Source organism: Thalia democratica, chromosome 1 (genome assembly GCF_965202585.1).
Source record: "Thalia democratica chromosome 1, ktThaDemo2.hap1.1, whole genome shotgun sequence".
In the NCBI taxonomy this organism is placed as follows: domain Eukaryota; kingdom Metazoa; phylum Chordata; class Thaliacea; order Salpida; family Salpidae; genus Thalia; species Thalia democratica.
Window position 1 is genome coordinate 76,407,360 of NC_139165.1, and position 18,264 is coordinate 76,425,623.

At 25.5% G+C, this 18,264-nt stretch overlaps 1 protein-coding gene across 1 annotated transcript; it reads right to left on the reverse strand.

Moving 5' to 3' along the window:
- Positions 1-638: 638 nt before the first annotated feature.
- Positions 639-6,113, reverse strand: LOC145847026 (uncharacterized). Its single transcript, XM_082953487.1, has 6 exons — positions 6,050-6,113; positions 3,865-4,249; positions 3,523-3,623; positions 3,193-3,306; positions 1,776-2,462; positions 639-1,075 (listed from the first exon to the last, which is right to left on the reverse strand). Exons 1-6 carry the CDS (start codon positions 6,063-6,065, stop codon positions 798-800), a joined length of 1,581 nt encoding a protein of 526 aa, XP_082809613.1. The 5' UTR covers positions 6,066-6,113; the 3' UTR covers positions 639-797.
- Between the last annotated feature and the right edge of the window lie 12,151 nt (positions 6,114-18,264).

Consider the following 18,264-nt stretch of genomic DNA (forward strand, 5'->3'; position numbering starts at 1 on the left):
TTTTGCACTTAAGTTAAAATATATCCATAGTTGAGCTTTAACTATATAAAGAGTGGCCTATAAATTACAAGAATTACTTTAGTTTTAGAAAAAAATATCTACAACATATACAACCTTTTAAAAAAAATTTTATTGATTTTTTTAATACGATGACCACTAAGTTACAAAATCTGGTCTTAAGCCATTTTTTTTTCTGATCTAAAAAACATCAAAAATTACAATTTCTATTAACTTACTTTGTAACTGTTTAAATAGTACACAATTTTTTATTATAAACAGTTTTTATTCTACAGTTTAGTTACCATTATTTAGAAAATTAATGAGATAAATTAGATTAATAAGCTAATCAAATGTTTCATAAACTGACTATAAGTCTAATACGCTTATATCTAAGCTATTTCCTAACAAAATTAACTTATAAAAGGCAGAAAGAAGCAAACTTTTAATAACTCAAAAAAAAAAAAAGAACTTTGTGCAAAACAAGATTAACCAAAAAAACGTATAAATCAAATTTACTTACTTTAGAACATAAAATACGTAATTAACAAGTAGCCTAATAAAGTCATGGTGGAGTTTTAGTATTAGTCAGTGAATCATAGTGAACTCATTAATATTTTTTAATAGCATAAATATTAGGTCATTTAAATTAAGTCAAACACTTTAAATTTCATGTGACAACTGATCAAAAGTAAAACTCCGCTGTGACTGAATTAGCCATGAAAGCTCATATGAACAATGAACAGCAAACAGTATTAACAGCAGTGATATTTTAACACATAAATTTTGTAATTAACTCGTCAATTCTGAGGCGGCTTGGGCAGTATTTTCCTGGGCTGCGCATTTCTGAACAAAATGATGCTTTTCCCATCTCCAGGCTGGGTTATCCCACTTATTTTGCCACAAGGCTTCGTGGGAAATTTTGCGACGGAGTTGTTGTTATTCGAGTGTTCACTCTCGACATGTTTACTGTGGCAAGCCTTTTGGTGGTAGTGCAAGTTGTACTTGCTCAGGAAGCTTCGGTCGCACGAACCGCAATCGTGCCGTTCCAGCTTCAGGTCTTTCGCATCACAAAAGCCTGTTTGTGTAATATGCAGTTATAAAACACGTGTTTGTGTAGAGTTTTGATAGAGTTTATTTAGCGTTAGAAAGGAAGTTGTGGGTTTTTCGGAATACTGTGCACAACAAAATTTTTGATTTGTTTTTATAACAATTGCTACTATGGTTGGTCAAAAACATACTTTAAGTAAAAAGATTTAATTGAATAAAAATTACAACTAAAACAACTTTAGTGCACGTTAAGTACCCTAACTTACAAGGGTTATATATTTGTCAAACATTATTAAATAATATTTTATATATGAACTATTTTTATAATAGTGCTAGTAGTTTTAGCTTCGTATCTTTTTAAAATATGTTAACTTTACCAATGTTATTCACAAATAGACATTATGAGTATAAGACAGCTATACCTTAATACTTTTACGTAACTTTAGCTATGCATTTATAACTGTTTTTAAAGATTGTAGAGTCTATAAGGTAGTGTAATATATTTTTATACAAAAATTAACTGCTTTTTAGTATATATATATATTATATTTTAGTTTAAATAATCACCTTATTCTCTATATTATATATATATATATATATATATGTATACATAAAGTAACCATTTGTGCTTATTCACAAACATAATAGAGGCATAAAAACATAAAATCTAAACTAATATTTAGGACTTATTAAAAATAAAGTCACGTCATAACATCTAATAAACAAACTTGAATTTTTCGCAACGGAATTAGCTACTTGAAACAGGTACTTGTTGTGTTCGTCAACATTTACTTGGGGTTTAATTCCAGGTAAAAGTATTTTTCTTTTCAGTTTGTAACTCTTATTTTTCGTACTGCCTTCAATGTGCTGACGCTTGTCCACAATATTTGGCCTACAATCTGAATTTTTTGGAGTTTTTCCACTTTCAACATTGAAGGCAAATTTCAATTCTTGCACATTCTTCTTAATTGTGATGTCATTTGCAGATGCGACCTTGTTTGCAGTAGTGACGTAGTTTAGAGTTGAGATGTCATTTGCAGATACGACATTATTTGAAGTCGTGACGTAGTTTACAGTTGAGATGTCATTTGCAGATGCGACATTGTTTGCAGTCGTGACGTAGTTCACATTTGAGATGTCATTTGCAGATACGACATTGTTTGCAGTCATGACGTAGTTTACATTTGAGATGTCATTTGCAGATGCGACATTGTTTGCAGTCGTGACGTAGTTTACAGTTGAGATGTCATTTGCAGATGCGACATTGATTGCAGTTGTGACGTAGTTTACAGTTGAGATTTTATTTGCTGTTGAGATGTCGTTTGCAATTATGACATCATTTTCAGCTACCCGTTTAGTTGCGGCATCATCCAAAGATAAAATTGAAGACAAATTTGGCATTTCTCCTTGTTCAGCTGAAATTTTTATTTTAATTTTAATGTTTACAATAAAAATTGTAAAATTAAGTAATTTAAGTGAAACTTAAGTAGCATGTAATATTTCTTATAATGTTTAAAGAGAATATTTCTAGTTAAAAGAAAAACATGCAGAAATCAATTGTAGAGTGTTATTATTAAAAATTAGAAAAAGTATGAGGGTTTGAAATTTTCATGCTTTTTATATCCCGTTATGAAGCAAATATTTATCAAATATATATGATATTACTTTAAATAATAAAGAAATGCGTACAGATTACCACTTGTCTTAGAATATTTTTTTAAATGTGCATTTATGCACAGTAATGCTTGATTTTTTATAAATTATACAATACTTTTTAGAAATTTAAGTGTATTAAGATTTTTAAAGTACTTTATTGATTATGACATACTGAACACAAAGTTTTTTTGATTATCTAGTATAAAAATTTTTAAACTGTTTAAGAACTAATGCTTGAAACTACGGTTTAAATAGTAATTTTTAATAAAAACTTGATAGGTAAAAACTAATTTTTATTACAAAACATAATTTGTTCTTCATTAATTTAGCCTAAAGGTCTACTTCATATTAATCAAAAAGTTCGAATTATACTTATGCATTTACTCGCATAACTTATATCTTTAAAGAAGAAGAATAAGTACTGATGTTTTTTCATCAATAATATATTTGTGAAACTTATTTAACTTAGCTAGCTGAGCAAAAAGTAACCTAAATTGCAAATTTGCTTGAAATAAGGTTTCTGTGTGAGTTTGGGTTGAACCTCCAAACTTTCTTTATTTAGTTCTGTACAAGAGGATGGGCTAGAGCTTGCTATCATCTTTGCTGAAAAACACAATCAATGATTATTTACTGATTACTAATTTAATTTTCTACAAATTATAAAACTACAAAATAATCGATTTACAATGTTGTTTTTATTCAAACTCGTAAAATTTCTGATGTAGCCTAAAAGCTGTTAATCAGCTAATTCAGTATTTATCTCTTTATTTCTTTTAAAAACATTGATTAAGTAGTAATACAACTTTAAATTATAAATACCTCGTTTACTCTCAGGTTCTTGTAAATTTTCTTCTTTTATGACTGGCGTAGTTGCTCGGGAAGACGCACTTGACTTACTTTCATCATTTTCGTTGAGTTTTCTATTAGTTGAGATTTTGTACTATTAGCAACAAGGTCAAAAAATGTATTGTAAATATCATTATACAAAGTAATCTAGAAAAATTCAACCAGGAGTCAAACCTTAGCTTTAAGACAGAACGTTTAATTGAAAACAATTAAAATCAAAAATATCGTTCAATCAAACTAAAAAACAATGACAAATAGATACCTTAAGGTTAAACAACTGAAAAAATTGTAGAAATTAAAAAAGTTCAAACAAACTTGATCTCCTTCAGAACGGCCCTGTCGCTGCTCTTCATTTTCTTCAACTCAGCGATCAGCTGGTTGTTGACGCTTGCCAGCTGCTCGTTTTGTTCCAGCAGGCTGCTCACTGTGCGCTCCAGCCACTCATTCCTCTCCTTCTGCTGGTCAAACAAACTCCTCAAGCTCGAAAACAAGGAGTCGGCCTCCTCCAAGCCCTTCAAAGGCTCAATGTTGAGAGTTTTGAAGGGTTTTGGTGTGTTGAGTTCATTACTGGTTCTTCTGTGCTCCTGTTTTGGGTCTTGTGGGTGGTGGGACCTCCTATGCTTGGTCAGGTCCGATTTTCTCGAGTAGGTTTTGTAGCAGAGACTGCACGGATACCTGACAATCTGGTTTTTGTGGGTTGCTGTGAAGTTGTTTAGTTTTTTACAAATAGTATTAACAAAAAACTATAAAGATTTGTAGCTTAAATGCGTTTGGTAGTACTAATTTATTCTGATTTGATAAAAAGACAAATCTAATTAAGTTTCTATAAATGTGCTCAAAAAATTAAAGCATCACTTCAATTTATTGTCAAGTTGTCAGTTTCAAATAAAAAAAACCTATAAATTATGCAAAAAAAAAAAAAAAGTTTAAACTATACTTGCTAACTAATATTAGAACAATTTATAACTGTATTTTTAAGTCGCTTTTTACAGATTTTCAAAACTAAACATAAATTTGATTCCAAGTTGGATAGACTACAATAGGTTCTTATGGGAGGTGCAAATTAAAACAGCAAATAACTAGATATCACTAAAATTCTGTCTTCTCATACATTTTTTGAGATAACTACATCAAACTTTTAGGGTAGGTTCCTTTCAATATTTAAAAAAAATTGTCAGAACAGAGTTAAAAATAACTAAAAAATAAAACTTTATAAAAAAAAAATTCTATTTATTATATATATATATATTTATTTAAGTTTTAAAAATTCCTTCGGACAGAAATTTTTAAATATTACAAGAAACATTTCTAGAAGTTAAAGGTATTTATCTTAAAAAACGTAGAAAAAGGTAGATTTTTAGTGAAATATTTATTTATGTTATTTTAGTTGGTGCCTCGCATAAGGAACCTATTGTTGCTTCCGACTTTAACCTGTCATATCTAAAAAACTATTTTGAATATTTTAAATCAGAAAAAAGGATTTTGTAGCTTAGTTAAAACTTTATAAAATAAGATTAAATTGTGAAAAAAATGAGTTACCCCCCTCTATGCCCTTAATAGCAGTCATTTTCTTATTTTCCATTCAAAAATTATTTCAGATTATTAACAGTTTTATCAAAAATGACTTGAAGAGATTACAAAAAATTCTTAGACTTAGCTTTTTTTTGCTATTTTTATTTCGTAAGATATAGTATATAATAAATTTTCTAAAACCTCAAAATATAACTATCATTTATAATGTTTGAAAAATTAACATAAAAAACATTAAGATGTTGCTTGCAAATACCTTAAAAAACATAGTTTACAAAAAATGTGTTTTTAGCTACTGTATCATATGTTTAAAAATTAGCTATAAACTTTAAACAACTTTTAAAATACTTAAAAAAAAGTTAAAAAAAACAGCTAAACACAAGCAAATATAACAATTTCTACTTGCCAGCTCACTTTAAGTAAAACTACTAGAAAATTTAAAGGACTTAGAAACATAAAACAAATTATTTTCAAAAACTTTTCAATTTGTCACTTAGAACTGCATAGTTTTAAATTTTATCAAGGAATTTCTTTAAAATAAAAAAACTTTACAAGAAAAAGAGATAATAAACTTCAAGTTAGTAGTAGTTATTTTAAAAATGGATTATTAAGGAATGTCTGCTTCTAAAAAATTTCGAATGATTTGTTTAAAGAATGTTTTAGGTTTTATAATAATTTTAGACAAAAAAAAATCCTACTTCATTAAAAACAGAATCTGGTCCACAGTGTCACATATAATAAAACTTATTATTTCTTTTATGAAAGACAGAAAACTATTTTTCAAATTATATGTTTTTTTAACAAACCTGGAGTTATTAATACTATTTAAGTCAAGTAAATGAAAACACTACTGTTTGAATAAAAAATAAATATTTCAGCTAGTACAGCAATTTAACATAAAAGTCTTATTTATTAGGTTAATAAATACAAAGTTTAGTAAACTAAATTTGTAATGAATACAAAAACTAACCAGTAAATGCTTCCATACTTTCTTTTTAAAACCTTTTTAAATAACAGTAGTATACTTATAAACTGAAATTATAAAAATTCATTTATTTTTTAATACAGTGATCAACTTTAACTAATCATAGTTAAAAAAACTAAAACAAAAGTTTATTTTAGCTTTAGAAATTTTTTTTTGTATTTTTTGATAGAGTTGCCACTCTTCATTGAGAACATTGTTTGTTGTTTACACAAGATTATCAAGAATAAAAAAATATCAAAATCATTTATTATAAAAAATTTAAAGCATACCAATTACAAAACACAATTCTATCAATGTGGCTAAATTGATGTTGATTCCTACATTTTCTAAATTTGTATATATAAAAGCTTGAACTGATAAAATTTTTCTGCTTTTGATCTAAATTTTCTCAATTTACTATCAACATTATATTCTAATTTACCCTTACTGTTGCTTTCCTTGAATAACTAAACTTGACTATTTTGTACATACAGGTAAATTTTTTTAATACACCTATTCAACTTTACTCTAAAAATAATTAAATCAACTGCATGAAGTATTTTATTTGATAGAAAAATCAATAAAAATTATAATATGAATTTACTTTTTGATATGAAATCATAAAACCGTATTGGTTATCTTTGAATTTTACTATGTAAAGTTTTTTTTACGGTGTGAGATCCTAATTTGTTTTAGAGTACAATGTAAATAAAAAACAGTTTAATTATTTTTGAATTTATGAAAGATTTATAGTTACTACATAGATATTATTGACAAAACATTATCTCTTACAGAGGTTGGTAGAATTTTTATGGTGTTTTAGAATTTATTTTACAAAAAAAAAACTTCTAAAAAATTTACTTTTAGAGATACTTTTTTGTATCCATCTGAGAAAGCTGTCAATTTTTTTCTTTTAAGCTTAATCAACTTATATACCGAATCAGTCACTTTTCTTTTCATTTAAATTTTATTACCTATAACCTAACAGCTTTTTTTACTAAAAATATTGTTTAAAAAAGTTTATTCAATAATTAAGACTACCAGTGACTTTATCACACTTGTAAACCTTAAATTGTATTTTTTAATTGTTAAATCAATTCCAATAACTTTTTAATTGACCAAAAATAAAAAGACTAACATTTGCATCTACATTTATTAAATGAATTTATAACGAACTTTGTCTTTTAAGAAGCAAATATTAAGGCCATAGGGGGGGGGGGTAGGCCATGTTTTTTACAAGTTGATCTTATTTTATAGAGTTTTTACTAAGCTTCAAGTTGGTTTTTACCGTTTTTAAAAATTTGAATTAGTTTTTGAGATATGACCGGCCAAAGTCGGGCCGCATAACAGGTTCCTTATGGGGAAGGAAAAACTAAAACGGCGAAAAAAGACTAATGCATTCAAAATCTATCTCCTCCTTCATTTTTTAAGCAATCTTCTTCAAACTTTCACAGTCTATTCTTTATACAATAACAAAAAAACGTTATTTGTGACTTTAAAAAATTTCAAGTAAAAATACCTTTTTTTTGAAAAAAAAAAATTTTTTTTGATAAAAAATCACTTTTTTTTTTTAATTTTTGTCATAAAATTTTTATTTTTTTAAATTATTAAAATTCACAAATAACGTTTTTTTCTCATAATGTAAGGAACATTTCCTGAAAATTTGAAGAAGATTGCTTGAAAAATGAAGGAGAAGATAGATTTTAAAGCCCGTTTTTAAAAACTCGAGAAAAACGGCTTTAAAGTTACCCTTTATATACCCTTTTTAAAGACAACCCTTTATATAACCGGTCATAAAAAAAAAGTTACTTAATATTTTTAAAATCTAAAAAAAGCATCTGAAAGATTATGAAATTTACTATAATATAAGTCTATATGTTATTTTTGGTCAAAAAATGGCTTCTACCCCCCCCCCCCCCCCCTATGGCCTTAACTTATCTAAAAGCTATAAACACAAGAATCCTTACTTTTTTGTAGATGTGTCAACCACTGTGATTTGATATGTTCTACTCAGAAAGTTATAAAAGCCCCAATTAGGACTCCTAAGCCATCAGGCCACACATTTATATTAAAAGTTGTTAATAAAAAATCAAAGCTAAGCTCAAGGTTGCCACTCTTTAATTTAAAAAACTGTCATGATGACCTTAAACTACCCTTAGTAAAATTAATTTTTTTTTCAAACTCTGAAGAAAAACTTATTAAAATCTAAAAAATCACCTTTAAGAAAATTGATTATAAAATAACAAAATATTGAAAATAAATCAAATAAATCTCATTAAAATCTAAAAAAAAAACTGGTGTGAGATTTTAGAAATCTTAAAACTATCTGAAAATTTTTATACAAAAAAATATCCTGAGTCAACCTGAGCTTAAAATACAAATTCGAAATTTCCTGAGTTGTCCTGAATGTGCGGCAACCCTGTATGCTTTAACATTTTTTTTACTTAAGTTATATCTAAAAACTTTTACTAGTTATAAAAAATTTAACACTAATAGAAAATTCAGCTCAACAAGTATTTAGTTGGCATTTCGAAAATTTAGGTTGTGAAAAATTAAATCTCTGATCATTTCTGTACTATTTTCAAAGAATTAACTTATAATGACTTTAACAAATAGTTATGACTGATGTCATTTCAATTGCACCAAAAAAAAGACAAAGATTAAAATTATATGGTTTTAAGAGTTGATCAAGTTTTTTTTTTTATTGGAGGAGATCTTTTGGGAGCATTTATTGTTGAACTATTGCTGCAGAAATGTTATTACTCTTACCAGGCACCTTTACCCAGACAGTAATACTTGGTGTGGACACCCGATCTACAAGTTAAACAAGCTATAGTGCTCCTACCCTTGTACTGTCCATTATTTCAAGCTTCCTAAGGTAAATTACAGGTGCCTGCAAAAGCGCTTGGCTATCTTAGTTAATTGCTAAAATAAATATATCAGTAAAAACTTTAAGGTGCCAGTTCCAAGCCTAAGATGCATGAAGCAACAAAAACCTCCAACAACAATGTGATGTTGAAAATTTGTGGCCTGATAGAAGAGTTTTATATGATTTTTACAGACTTTCTGAGCTGAACATTGCAAGATTGGAAACAAGTGGTCAAAACATGGGTTTGACACATTAACAAAAAAAAATATAAGTTAAAAAAAAAAAAAATTATTGTAAAAGGTATTGAGTAATAAATAGATAATTAGGATCTCAATTATATCAGTATTGTTTATTAAACAATAAAAAAAAGCGCTCAAAAAGTTTGGTCTAAGGACCTGGTGTACAAAGAATCCTTTTGGTTTTCAGGTCATACACTTGTACAATAAAAGGTTATCTCAACTCAAAACTAACAAACTTCATATTGTACCAATATTAGACAACTATTCAAAACACCTTTAAAATATAAAGAACTTTTTCTTTCAAATTTAAAAAATTAACAGATATCCATTTTGTATAGAAATAGAAGGGTTTCGTAAATTCAATTACTTTGAAGTTATTATATTTTTCAAAAGTTTGCAAAAGTAAGGGAATTTTTTATTCATATTTTGAACAAAACCAGGTCCAAACATCTAACTGAAAAGTGTTATCAATTATCATCACGTCTAATTCATTTTATCTACTAGCAAGCGTAATACTTAAATATAACAAAATACTTGAAAGTAAAATATTTCAAAGATACTAAAAATACAATTTTAAATTTTACTAAAAAAAAATAAGTCCTGAAAATAGTTTAAAATTACGGTTGGTTATTGAACAAACAAAAAAAGCGCTCAAAAGGTTTGGTCTTAGAACCATGTTTACAAAAAACCTTTTGGTTATCAAGATTCAAGTCAGGAATACAGCTTAATTTCTTACCCAGGAGAGTTATTAATAGTTAATTTGTTAGTGATTTTGTTTATATATCTTTTACATTTGTAACTTTTGAAAAGCTAATTTCTTAAAAAATTTTACGAAAAACAACTATATTATCAAAAGAAAGATACTAATTTAATTTTTACTATGATGTCTTTTGTAAAATTTAATGTTGAATATTAGCTTTATATAGAACTATGGAATATCAAATTAATTAACGCTAACTAAAGTAGCTAAGCTGCATAAGTATAAATTAAAACTGTCAGCTTTTGCTAACTTTCTTAAGTTAAATTCTGAAAGGTATTTCTTATCTTAGGCTGAACAAATTTGTACGGTTATAAGCTACAGTTTGTAACAATTTTGCAATCATATTACAAAAATGTTTGTAAAGCCTTGTTGTAAACTACTCAAAACGTAATATTTTCTGAACTTTTTTGATTTTTAATAGTTTTCAAGTTAATATCTAATTTGATACACACAATACTCATTAATAGAGCTTGGTTATAAATATTCTATAAAACTGCTGAACTATTAACAACGTTTAAAATTTTTCAAACTGTTTTAAAAACTAAAAATATTTCTTATAAAGTTTTTTTGGAGTAATCTAAAGCATGTGGTGCTTTTAAAGAAAAAGTTGTACTCACAAAAGTTTAAAAAAAAGATTAAGCTGTTACTTTCTAAAAAGCAACAAATTACTTAAGTGCTATTTGTATTTTTTTAAGCCATTAATACAACAATTTCAAAATATACGCAAGAGCAATTTTAGTTTAGTTTGTATAAATAATATAGAAAAAAAGTTTATAAAGCGACTTAAATTATTAATTTTTAAGTAGAAAAAACTAATTGAAAAGGAAATGTTTACAAACATTAACTTTAAATGTATCGTATCGTTTATAAAGTATCGTTTTCTAATATCCCAACGAGTAACTACAAATGTTTTTAGCTCGTTTTAAGCGTAAAATGTGCTGTAGCTTTTTTAGTGTTCATTCAATTAGATAAGTAGGAATTTTTAAGTGTTGACTTGAATATTTTTTAAAAAGGATTTTATTACAGTGTTTCATCATTTTTAAACTATTTAGTTTCGATACACAAAGAAGCAATAATTTTAAGTATAACAAAAGGTTTAAAAGCAAATAGCTTTTGTTAAGATATAGAACAGAGTTTGTCAAACTAAATTCGTATATAGCTTCACAAAATAAAACTATTTTGATTTGCAGCGTACTTTAAAGATAAAATACAACCAATGCAGTAGAGAGGCATTTTAAGGTTTTTTTTTAAATTACAAACCAGATAATTGTAATATGTTTTAGTTTTATGATATTATTTTCTAAAAACTAAGTTTTGTAACTATAATTAAACAAAATGAGATATATATCATTTATTTATTGACTTATTTAGGTAGTCTATAACAAAAGTATAAAATACTACCAATAATAACGTAAACAGTTTTTTAACTTTTCGTTTAAAGAGAGTGAAGAGGAAAAAATAGTATATATATATTTGTTAAAATAGAAAGCATGTTGTAACTTTGTTTAAATTTTGTTAAACAGGTGTTAACACTACATCTCCGACCTATTTGATTTATTTGTAACTATATATATATTTTTTATTTATACATGAAAAAATATATATAAAGTTGAAAATCGTACCGAGAGTTAAAATCCGTCTTCAAGTTAAAAAAAAACAAGTGTTATTTTATTGCTTGTGAATAAACTAAAAACTTGGTTTTATAAGTTTTAAACTAGAAATGTGTTACACTTACTTTAAAGAATTATATAAAATATATTTTAAAAAGTCAAAGGAGATTGACAAGTCTTTTTCAAAAGCTTATTCAATTGTTTAACCTAAAAAATAAACTTGTTTGAAATTTGTTTGATTCTCTTTGTCTGAGTAGTAGTTGCACGTAGTTTTATTTGACAAAGACAGTTTTATTAGATAAAAACATTTTTATGAACTATTTACCACTGTTTCTAACGAGAACGGCATTCATTCGTTCCGAAAAACCTGTTGAACAAGACTGAAATGCTGCTTTTTATGACGTTATATAGGACTATAGAGTAAAATATCTTGGTCACAGAGAAATACTTGTAGTAATAAATATATTCAGACTTTTATTGGATGATAATACAGTTTTAAGTTGTATTCAACAGACTTTTTTTTTTTTACATAAAAGTGTTGTTTGGAAGTTATTTAGCGAACAAAATTATTTAAACCAGTCGATTTGATATGGACGTACTGTTTATATACTTTAAAGATCGGTCGTACTAAAACTTTTTTTATTAAGTAGTCTTAATTAGTATTTAGAAGTGTAATGAATGCTTTTTTATTGAAGAAAACTTAAAATTAGTATAAAATCCACAATTTTATTAAACTTTCTCTGCTTATTAAAATTTACATAGATATTTGTTATTTTTTGCTATTTAAGATAAAAGTGGACACTAAATAGTATCAGTTGTTTAAACTTTATTTTTCTTTTTACAGTGGACATAGTCAAAATAAATAGTAATAGATATTTGAGATTTAAAATTACTAATTAAAATTAATTTTTTATACTTTATAGTTGTTTTTAACATTTTTAAAGTATCATATTTGTTAACATATAAAGTTTTCTTCTTCGATTTTTTAATATCATTTAATCCTAAAACCACTGAGTTATTTTTTAACTAATTATGTTATAATATTTATACTAATTCCCTAATTTTTAAGCACCAAAGTTTTGAAACAATTACACCTTTATAACAAACTTGTTTTATTGTGTTTTACTTTAGTAACAAAACTAATTAAAAACTAATTGGAAAAGAGTTTTAGTTATTAAAGTTAAAAAAAACATAATTGTATTAGTTTATTTTATTTAACAAGCTTTGTTTAACACATAATATTTTTTACTTAAATCACTATTGAAGTATAATTTTTCTTAGTATATACGTTTGTAAAAATAGTTTATTTTAAAATTTTTTACTTTAAAAAAGTTTAACTGTTTCAAATTTAATAAAAAAAAAATATACAAAGAAACTAATTTTAATAAAGAAGACTTTGATTAATGTCCCAAAATTGTAAATTTTACATTCATAAAAATTTTGTTACTTGTAGTAAATTTCCTTTTATGTTTTTATCTTTATTTGGAATAAAATTATTCAGTTTTGCAAGTTTATTGTTCTATATGTAAAACATTTGTTTGACGTTTGAAAAAAAAAACTTTTACAATGTAATAAAGTTTATTAAAACTAAAAAAAAAAGTTTTTTTTTTTATAAACTAATTATACAGTTTAATTATAAATTTTTTGTAGCAGTAATACTAGCAGTTATGAATATTTTAAAAGTGTACAAAATCGATTTGTTAAAAACCTTTATACAAAAGAAGTATTATTCAATAGTTTTTATAGCTTATAACATGAAAATAAAGTGAAGCAGTTCAAAATGATTACAAATACAAAGCTTTATTAAGACAACTACAAATTATACAAAACTTTACTAGATTTAAAATGATGTAACTTTTGTTTTTCAATAAAAAAGCCATACAGCTTAATGTATTTACTAAACAAGATTTTAAAAAATTAATTCAGTTTTACAAAATTGTACATGTGAAAAATTAGCTTCATAAAATATTGTGGAAAAAGCAACGGTTTACTAAAACAAAAAATTAACAAATTTATTAAGCTAAAGTAGGAAAAAACTTTTACCTTTTTTTTTGTATAAATTACTAAAATGTTGTCACAGAGTATTTAAACGATAATTTCGGGTGTCAAAGCTTTTTAATTAAGAGTAAAAGTTAAAAAAGCAGCTAGTTATGCTACTTTAAAAAAGTATGTTTAACTAAATAAACCTTAAAAGACATTTAGTACCAAAGTACTGAAAATAACATCCAATTTTAGAGTTAAACTATACAAACTGATGTAAAAAATCGGACGTTGAAAATTTAGTTAAAAAATGTTTTTTTATAATTTTAAAAACAAAACTTTCTTAAAATCCAAACATTAAGCCTTTTACACAAAATACACTATATGTTAGAACTCGTCAAACGTTGCACACCAGAGGGACAAAGATGACGTCACTGGTAATCTCAGCAAACGGTAACTTCATGGTAAAACATTATAAACTATTTCTTAATTGAAGACTGTAGGTTTTTCGAATGTGACTGAAAAGTTTTAATAGATATATGTAGGAATGTTGTTATAGTTAAACATGTTTTTTGAGTACGTTAAAGCTTTATTTATTTTTAGATTAAAATTAAAAACTAAGAATTAAGTTTTGGCTGCAAGAAGATATTGGTAAAAGTTAATAACAATGTAAAGCAGAAGTTTTTGTACAAAATAGAGTTTAGAAATACTGAAACTTTTTTTAGCCGATCTTAAAAACTAAGTATAGTTTGCCAAGTATCTAACACCCTAAGTTCTGAAATGAATTAAGTAGGTTACAGTTATAAGCGTTGCTTATACTCATAGGCACAAAATTGTTGAAAACTGTACCCTCATATTTTTCATACAATTGAAAAAAAATGTTTCTATGTAATTGAACACAAATTTAATAACCTTGTACGTGAATTTTGGTGACTTTGAATTTACCAACAATAGTTTGAATTTTAAACTTTATTTTGTGACTAATTCATTCAAAATTGAGAAAAAATACTTCTAATTCTTTTCTTACTTAGATTTGTTAAATTCTTAAGCGATGCTCAAAACGCTTTAAAATTTATTTTTAATAAAATGTTAGATTTAGATTGACACATAAAAAGTTGTATATAGTTTGAAGATAAGTTATTGCATCGAAGTTGAAATAAGTAACTAGAAACTTTTTAAAAGCTAAATATTTATTTGGAAGTTGAAATAGAAATCATGCTAAAATAACAGACTATGAAATAAATAACAAAGTTATTTTAAAATTAAAAACAAACAACAAAAATATAAACGTTAAACTGCTAATAGTGATTTACTAATTAGAAATCACGAGTCGTCGCCAGCATAACTGAATGTAAAAATTGAAATAGTTTATTTTTACTGCACCATAATTAGTTTACATTAGTTTGCTTATAAAAATAAAAATTTTGTTTCTAACTATTAGTGTTCAGTTTTTTAGTTTTCCTATTTGGTCATAACAATCAGCAGAATATAAGTCAGTTTTTTACTAATGTAATTTTAAAGTCTACATTAGCAGTGTTTAAAATACTTCCTTTGTTTCGGATATTTTTCAAATATTTTTTATTAAAATTTTTCTTTTGTATTTCATGTAATTGATATTTCGTACGAAAGTTATTGTAAAACTAACGTCAGTTTTTACTTCATTAAATTACAGCTTGAGATGAATAATTAAACTCTATCTTACTTATGAAGCTAGTTTGCTTGAAAGTCTTACTCGTGAAAAAATGTTGTCTTACTTTAAAGCATACAGTGTACGTCTAAACTAGGCTATAAATTTGTATGTACTCAAATTATGTCTAAAATTTTAGCATTTAAATATAGTTTAGCAATTAAATTTTTTGATCCTTATTAATTTTTCAAACTTTCTACCAAAAGTTTTGTGTAAGTCTCAAGTTTAATTCAAATGCTGGTTGAAATCAAAGGTAGACGTAACAGTGTGTAAATTTACTTAAACTAACATTCGAAATCGTTGTGAAATAATTTAAAATACGAAAGTAGTTTCTACCGCTGTAGTTTAAATAGTAAATAAAAAACTGTCATGTCACAGCTCTTAGAAAAAATAAATATATCTAAAATGCTAACAGGTTTTACTTTTCAAATTTTTTAATTTGTGTAAACATAATAAACAATTAATATAATTAAAATAAACAATAAATAACATTCATCTTGGTTAAACATAGAAATACATATTTTAATAATCACAGTATAAGTTTAACCTTACGAAGCAACTTTACAAACAATATAACTAGTTTGTTGTTGCGGTTGTTTTTTAATATAATTAATAAGATGATTTATTTAAATTTAAAAACAAAAAAAAAAAAGACAAAGAATGTTTTTCAAAGTATCCTAAATTGAATATTAAAAGTTATACATTACTTTTTTTTTTAATTTAAAACAGAAGGTTTTAAAATAAATCATACAAAAAGTACTACACTAAGCATTTAGTTTTAAAGACTTATTGTCACAAAAAAGCATTAAAAAGCTAGAAGTTTCAATTTGACTTTTTAAAATTTACGTAGAAAAAAAATTTGAATGTTGTTTGTGAAATGATTTTAAGTAGGGCTTAAATGTTATAATTTTTCAGTTAAAAGTTCAAAGTTTAACTTCAGTTAAGTATCAACTCCATGTGTTTTTTTTCAAGCTGAATTAAACATTGCTATTTTGTTTTAATAAAAAACATAAAGATAATAGACTACTTTTAGTTTTTTAATAGTGCTGTTGTTAAAAGTAGTAGTTACCTAAAAATACCTTACCTTATTAAATTAACTTCTTCTTAATATATAAAGTAATAAATCTAAATTGTGCTAAAAACTTTAATGCAATCAACTTATGCATAAAATCTAAAAATTTAATTTTAGTAAAGCTGTTAAAGTTTCTGAATATTTTTAAGTTGTTTAAACGTTCCTACCAAAAGTTTTGTGTTAGTTTCAAGTTTAATTAAAGTGTTTGTTGAAATTTACTGAAACTTTAATTTATGAAGCTGCGTATTTTATTCAACTAAGTTGTTTTTATACAAATTTTTAACAGAAAATTGAATTTATTCGTTTACTATAATAGTTAAAAAGTTAGATTAAAAGTTCTACTCTATAATCGAAATGTCTAAAAACGTTGAAGAAAAGCTTCCTACTACAAAATTACATAGTTAGTTTTTTACTATTTATCTTTATATATGCTGTATTCACTATATAGCTTTGTAAGTTTCATAAAAACTGTTTTTAGTACCTTACTATGTACTCAAGTTTAATTCAAGTCCAGTTAAAATTTAAAGGCGTTAAAACAAATAATGTAACTCTTAAGAAAATGTTGAAGGAAATTTTAAGTACAAAAATAATAGTTTACATAATTATAAAGTTGTTTTACAACAGAGTCTGCAAAACCAGCACTTTACGTAATATTTTTGCTATAATTGTTAATGTTCTTAAAAAAACATACGAAAAATATGCCATAAATTTTAGCTATTTAATTTTTTTTTATACAATTCTTTTCTGTTTATGCAAAAGAACTCACGAACAATTATGTCATGAACTTCAACTATCTTAATTTTTATAAACATTTATTTTCTTTAAATACAAATAAACTCACGAAAAATACGCCATAATATAAGCAATATTACTTTTTTGAAAAACCGATTCTTTTCCACACATACACAATTCATGCGAAAATTTACAAAAGGCAAGAGGAAGTCGTTCATGCCTTCCACCTTGACGCCCGAAGAGTTCTTTGAAAGGCGTAACCGCAAGCGGAAAAAGAAAAGTCGCAATAACGTTGAGTTTAAGCGGCGCAAGACGTTGACAGGTGACAAAGTTCATGTTGAAGAGGGCGGGTCGAAATTTAGTGGGTCATCGCTGGACGTGAAGCGGATTTTACAAAGTAATGAAGAAGATGACGTTTTTTCGTTTAAACTGCGAGATTCTTGGGACGAGAAAAGTTTGTTTTTGTTTAACAAGTTTTATTTATTGTAAGTAAAATATTAAAAAAATACATGAAAACGTTAAACTACTTAAGTTTTGTATGCTTTTATATGAGTGCACAAAAATAACTTTGAAAAAAAAAGGTTCAAAACTTTGTTTTTTGCTTGTTAACTAAAAATGTTTATTAAAAACGTTTAAACGTAGATAAGCTTATACATATCAATTGTAATTTAATTTGTACTCTAATGAACTTAAAATAAAACTATTGCGAGTTAATGCTAAAAACTAATTTAATTTTATATAACAGTTGTGCTACCAAAATCAGTAAAAGAAGGGAAGAGCAGCGTAAAAGGTGAGAACTAAAATTATTAAATACTAGCTTTATACAAACCAACAAAAGTGTTAATAAAATAACTGTAATTTCGAATTCAATTAGAAGGAAGCTACTTTGCTTTGGTAAAACTCAAACAAGTCTTTAAACATTTTTTATACTAAAAACTTTTTGCTGTGTTATTGTTTTTCAGAAAAAAAAAGTTAAGTTTTAAATATATAAGTCACCTATGTTTAAGCCGTTAATTTTTCAAAACATTTTTTTTTGATTTTCCTTTTACTATATAAGTATTACTTTTTAAGTATAGTAACCTAAATAAAAGCACAACAAAACTAGCGTTTATAAATACACAACTAATTTTATTTTAATTACCTTTAATAAATCAAAATTTTAGTTTGTATTTTCTGTAATAACTTAAAGAAATGGTAGTATAACATTTTTTTTTCTCACATACTGAACTTTAAAACAAGATAAACTATTAAGCTTAGATATTCTAGAAATGA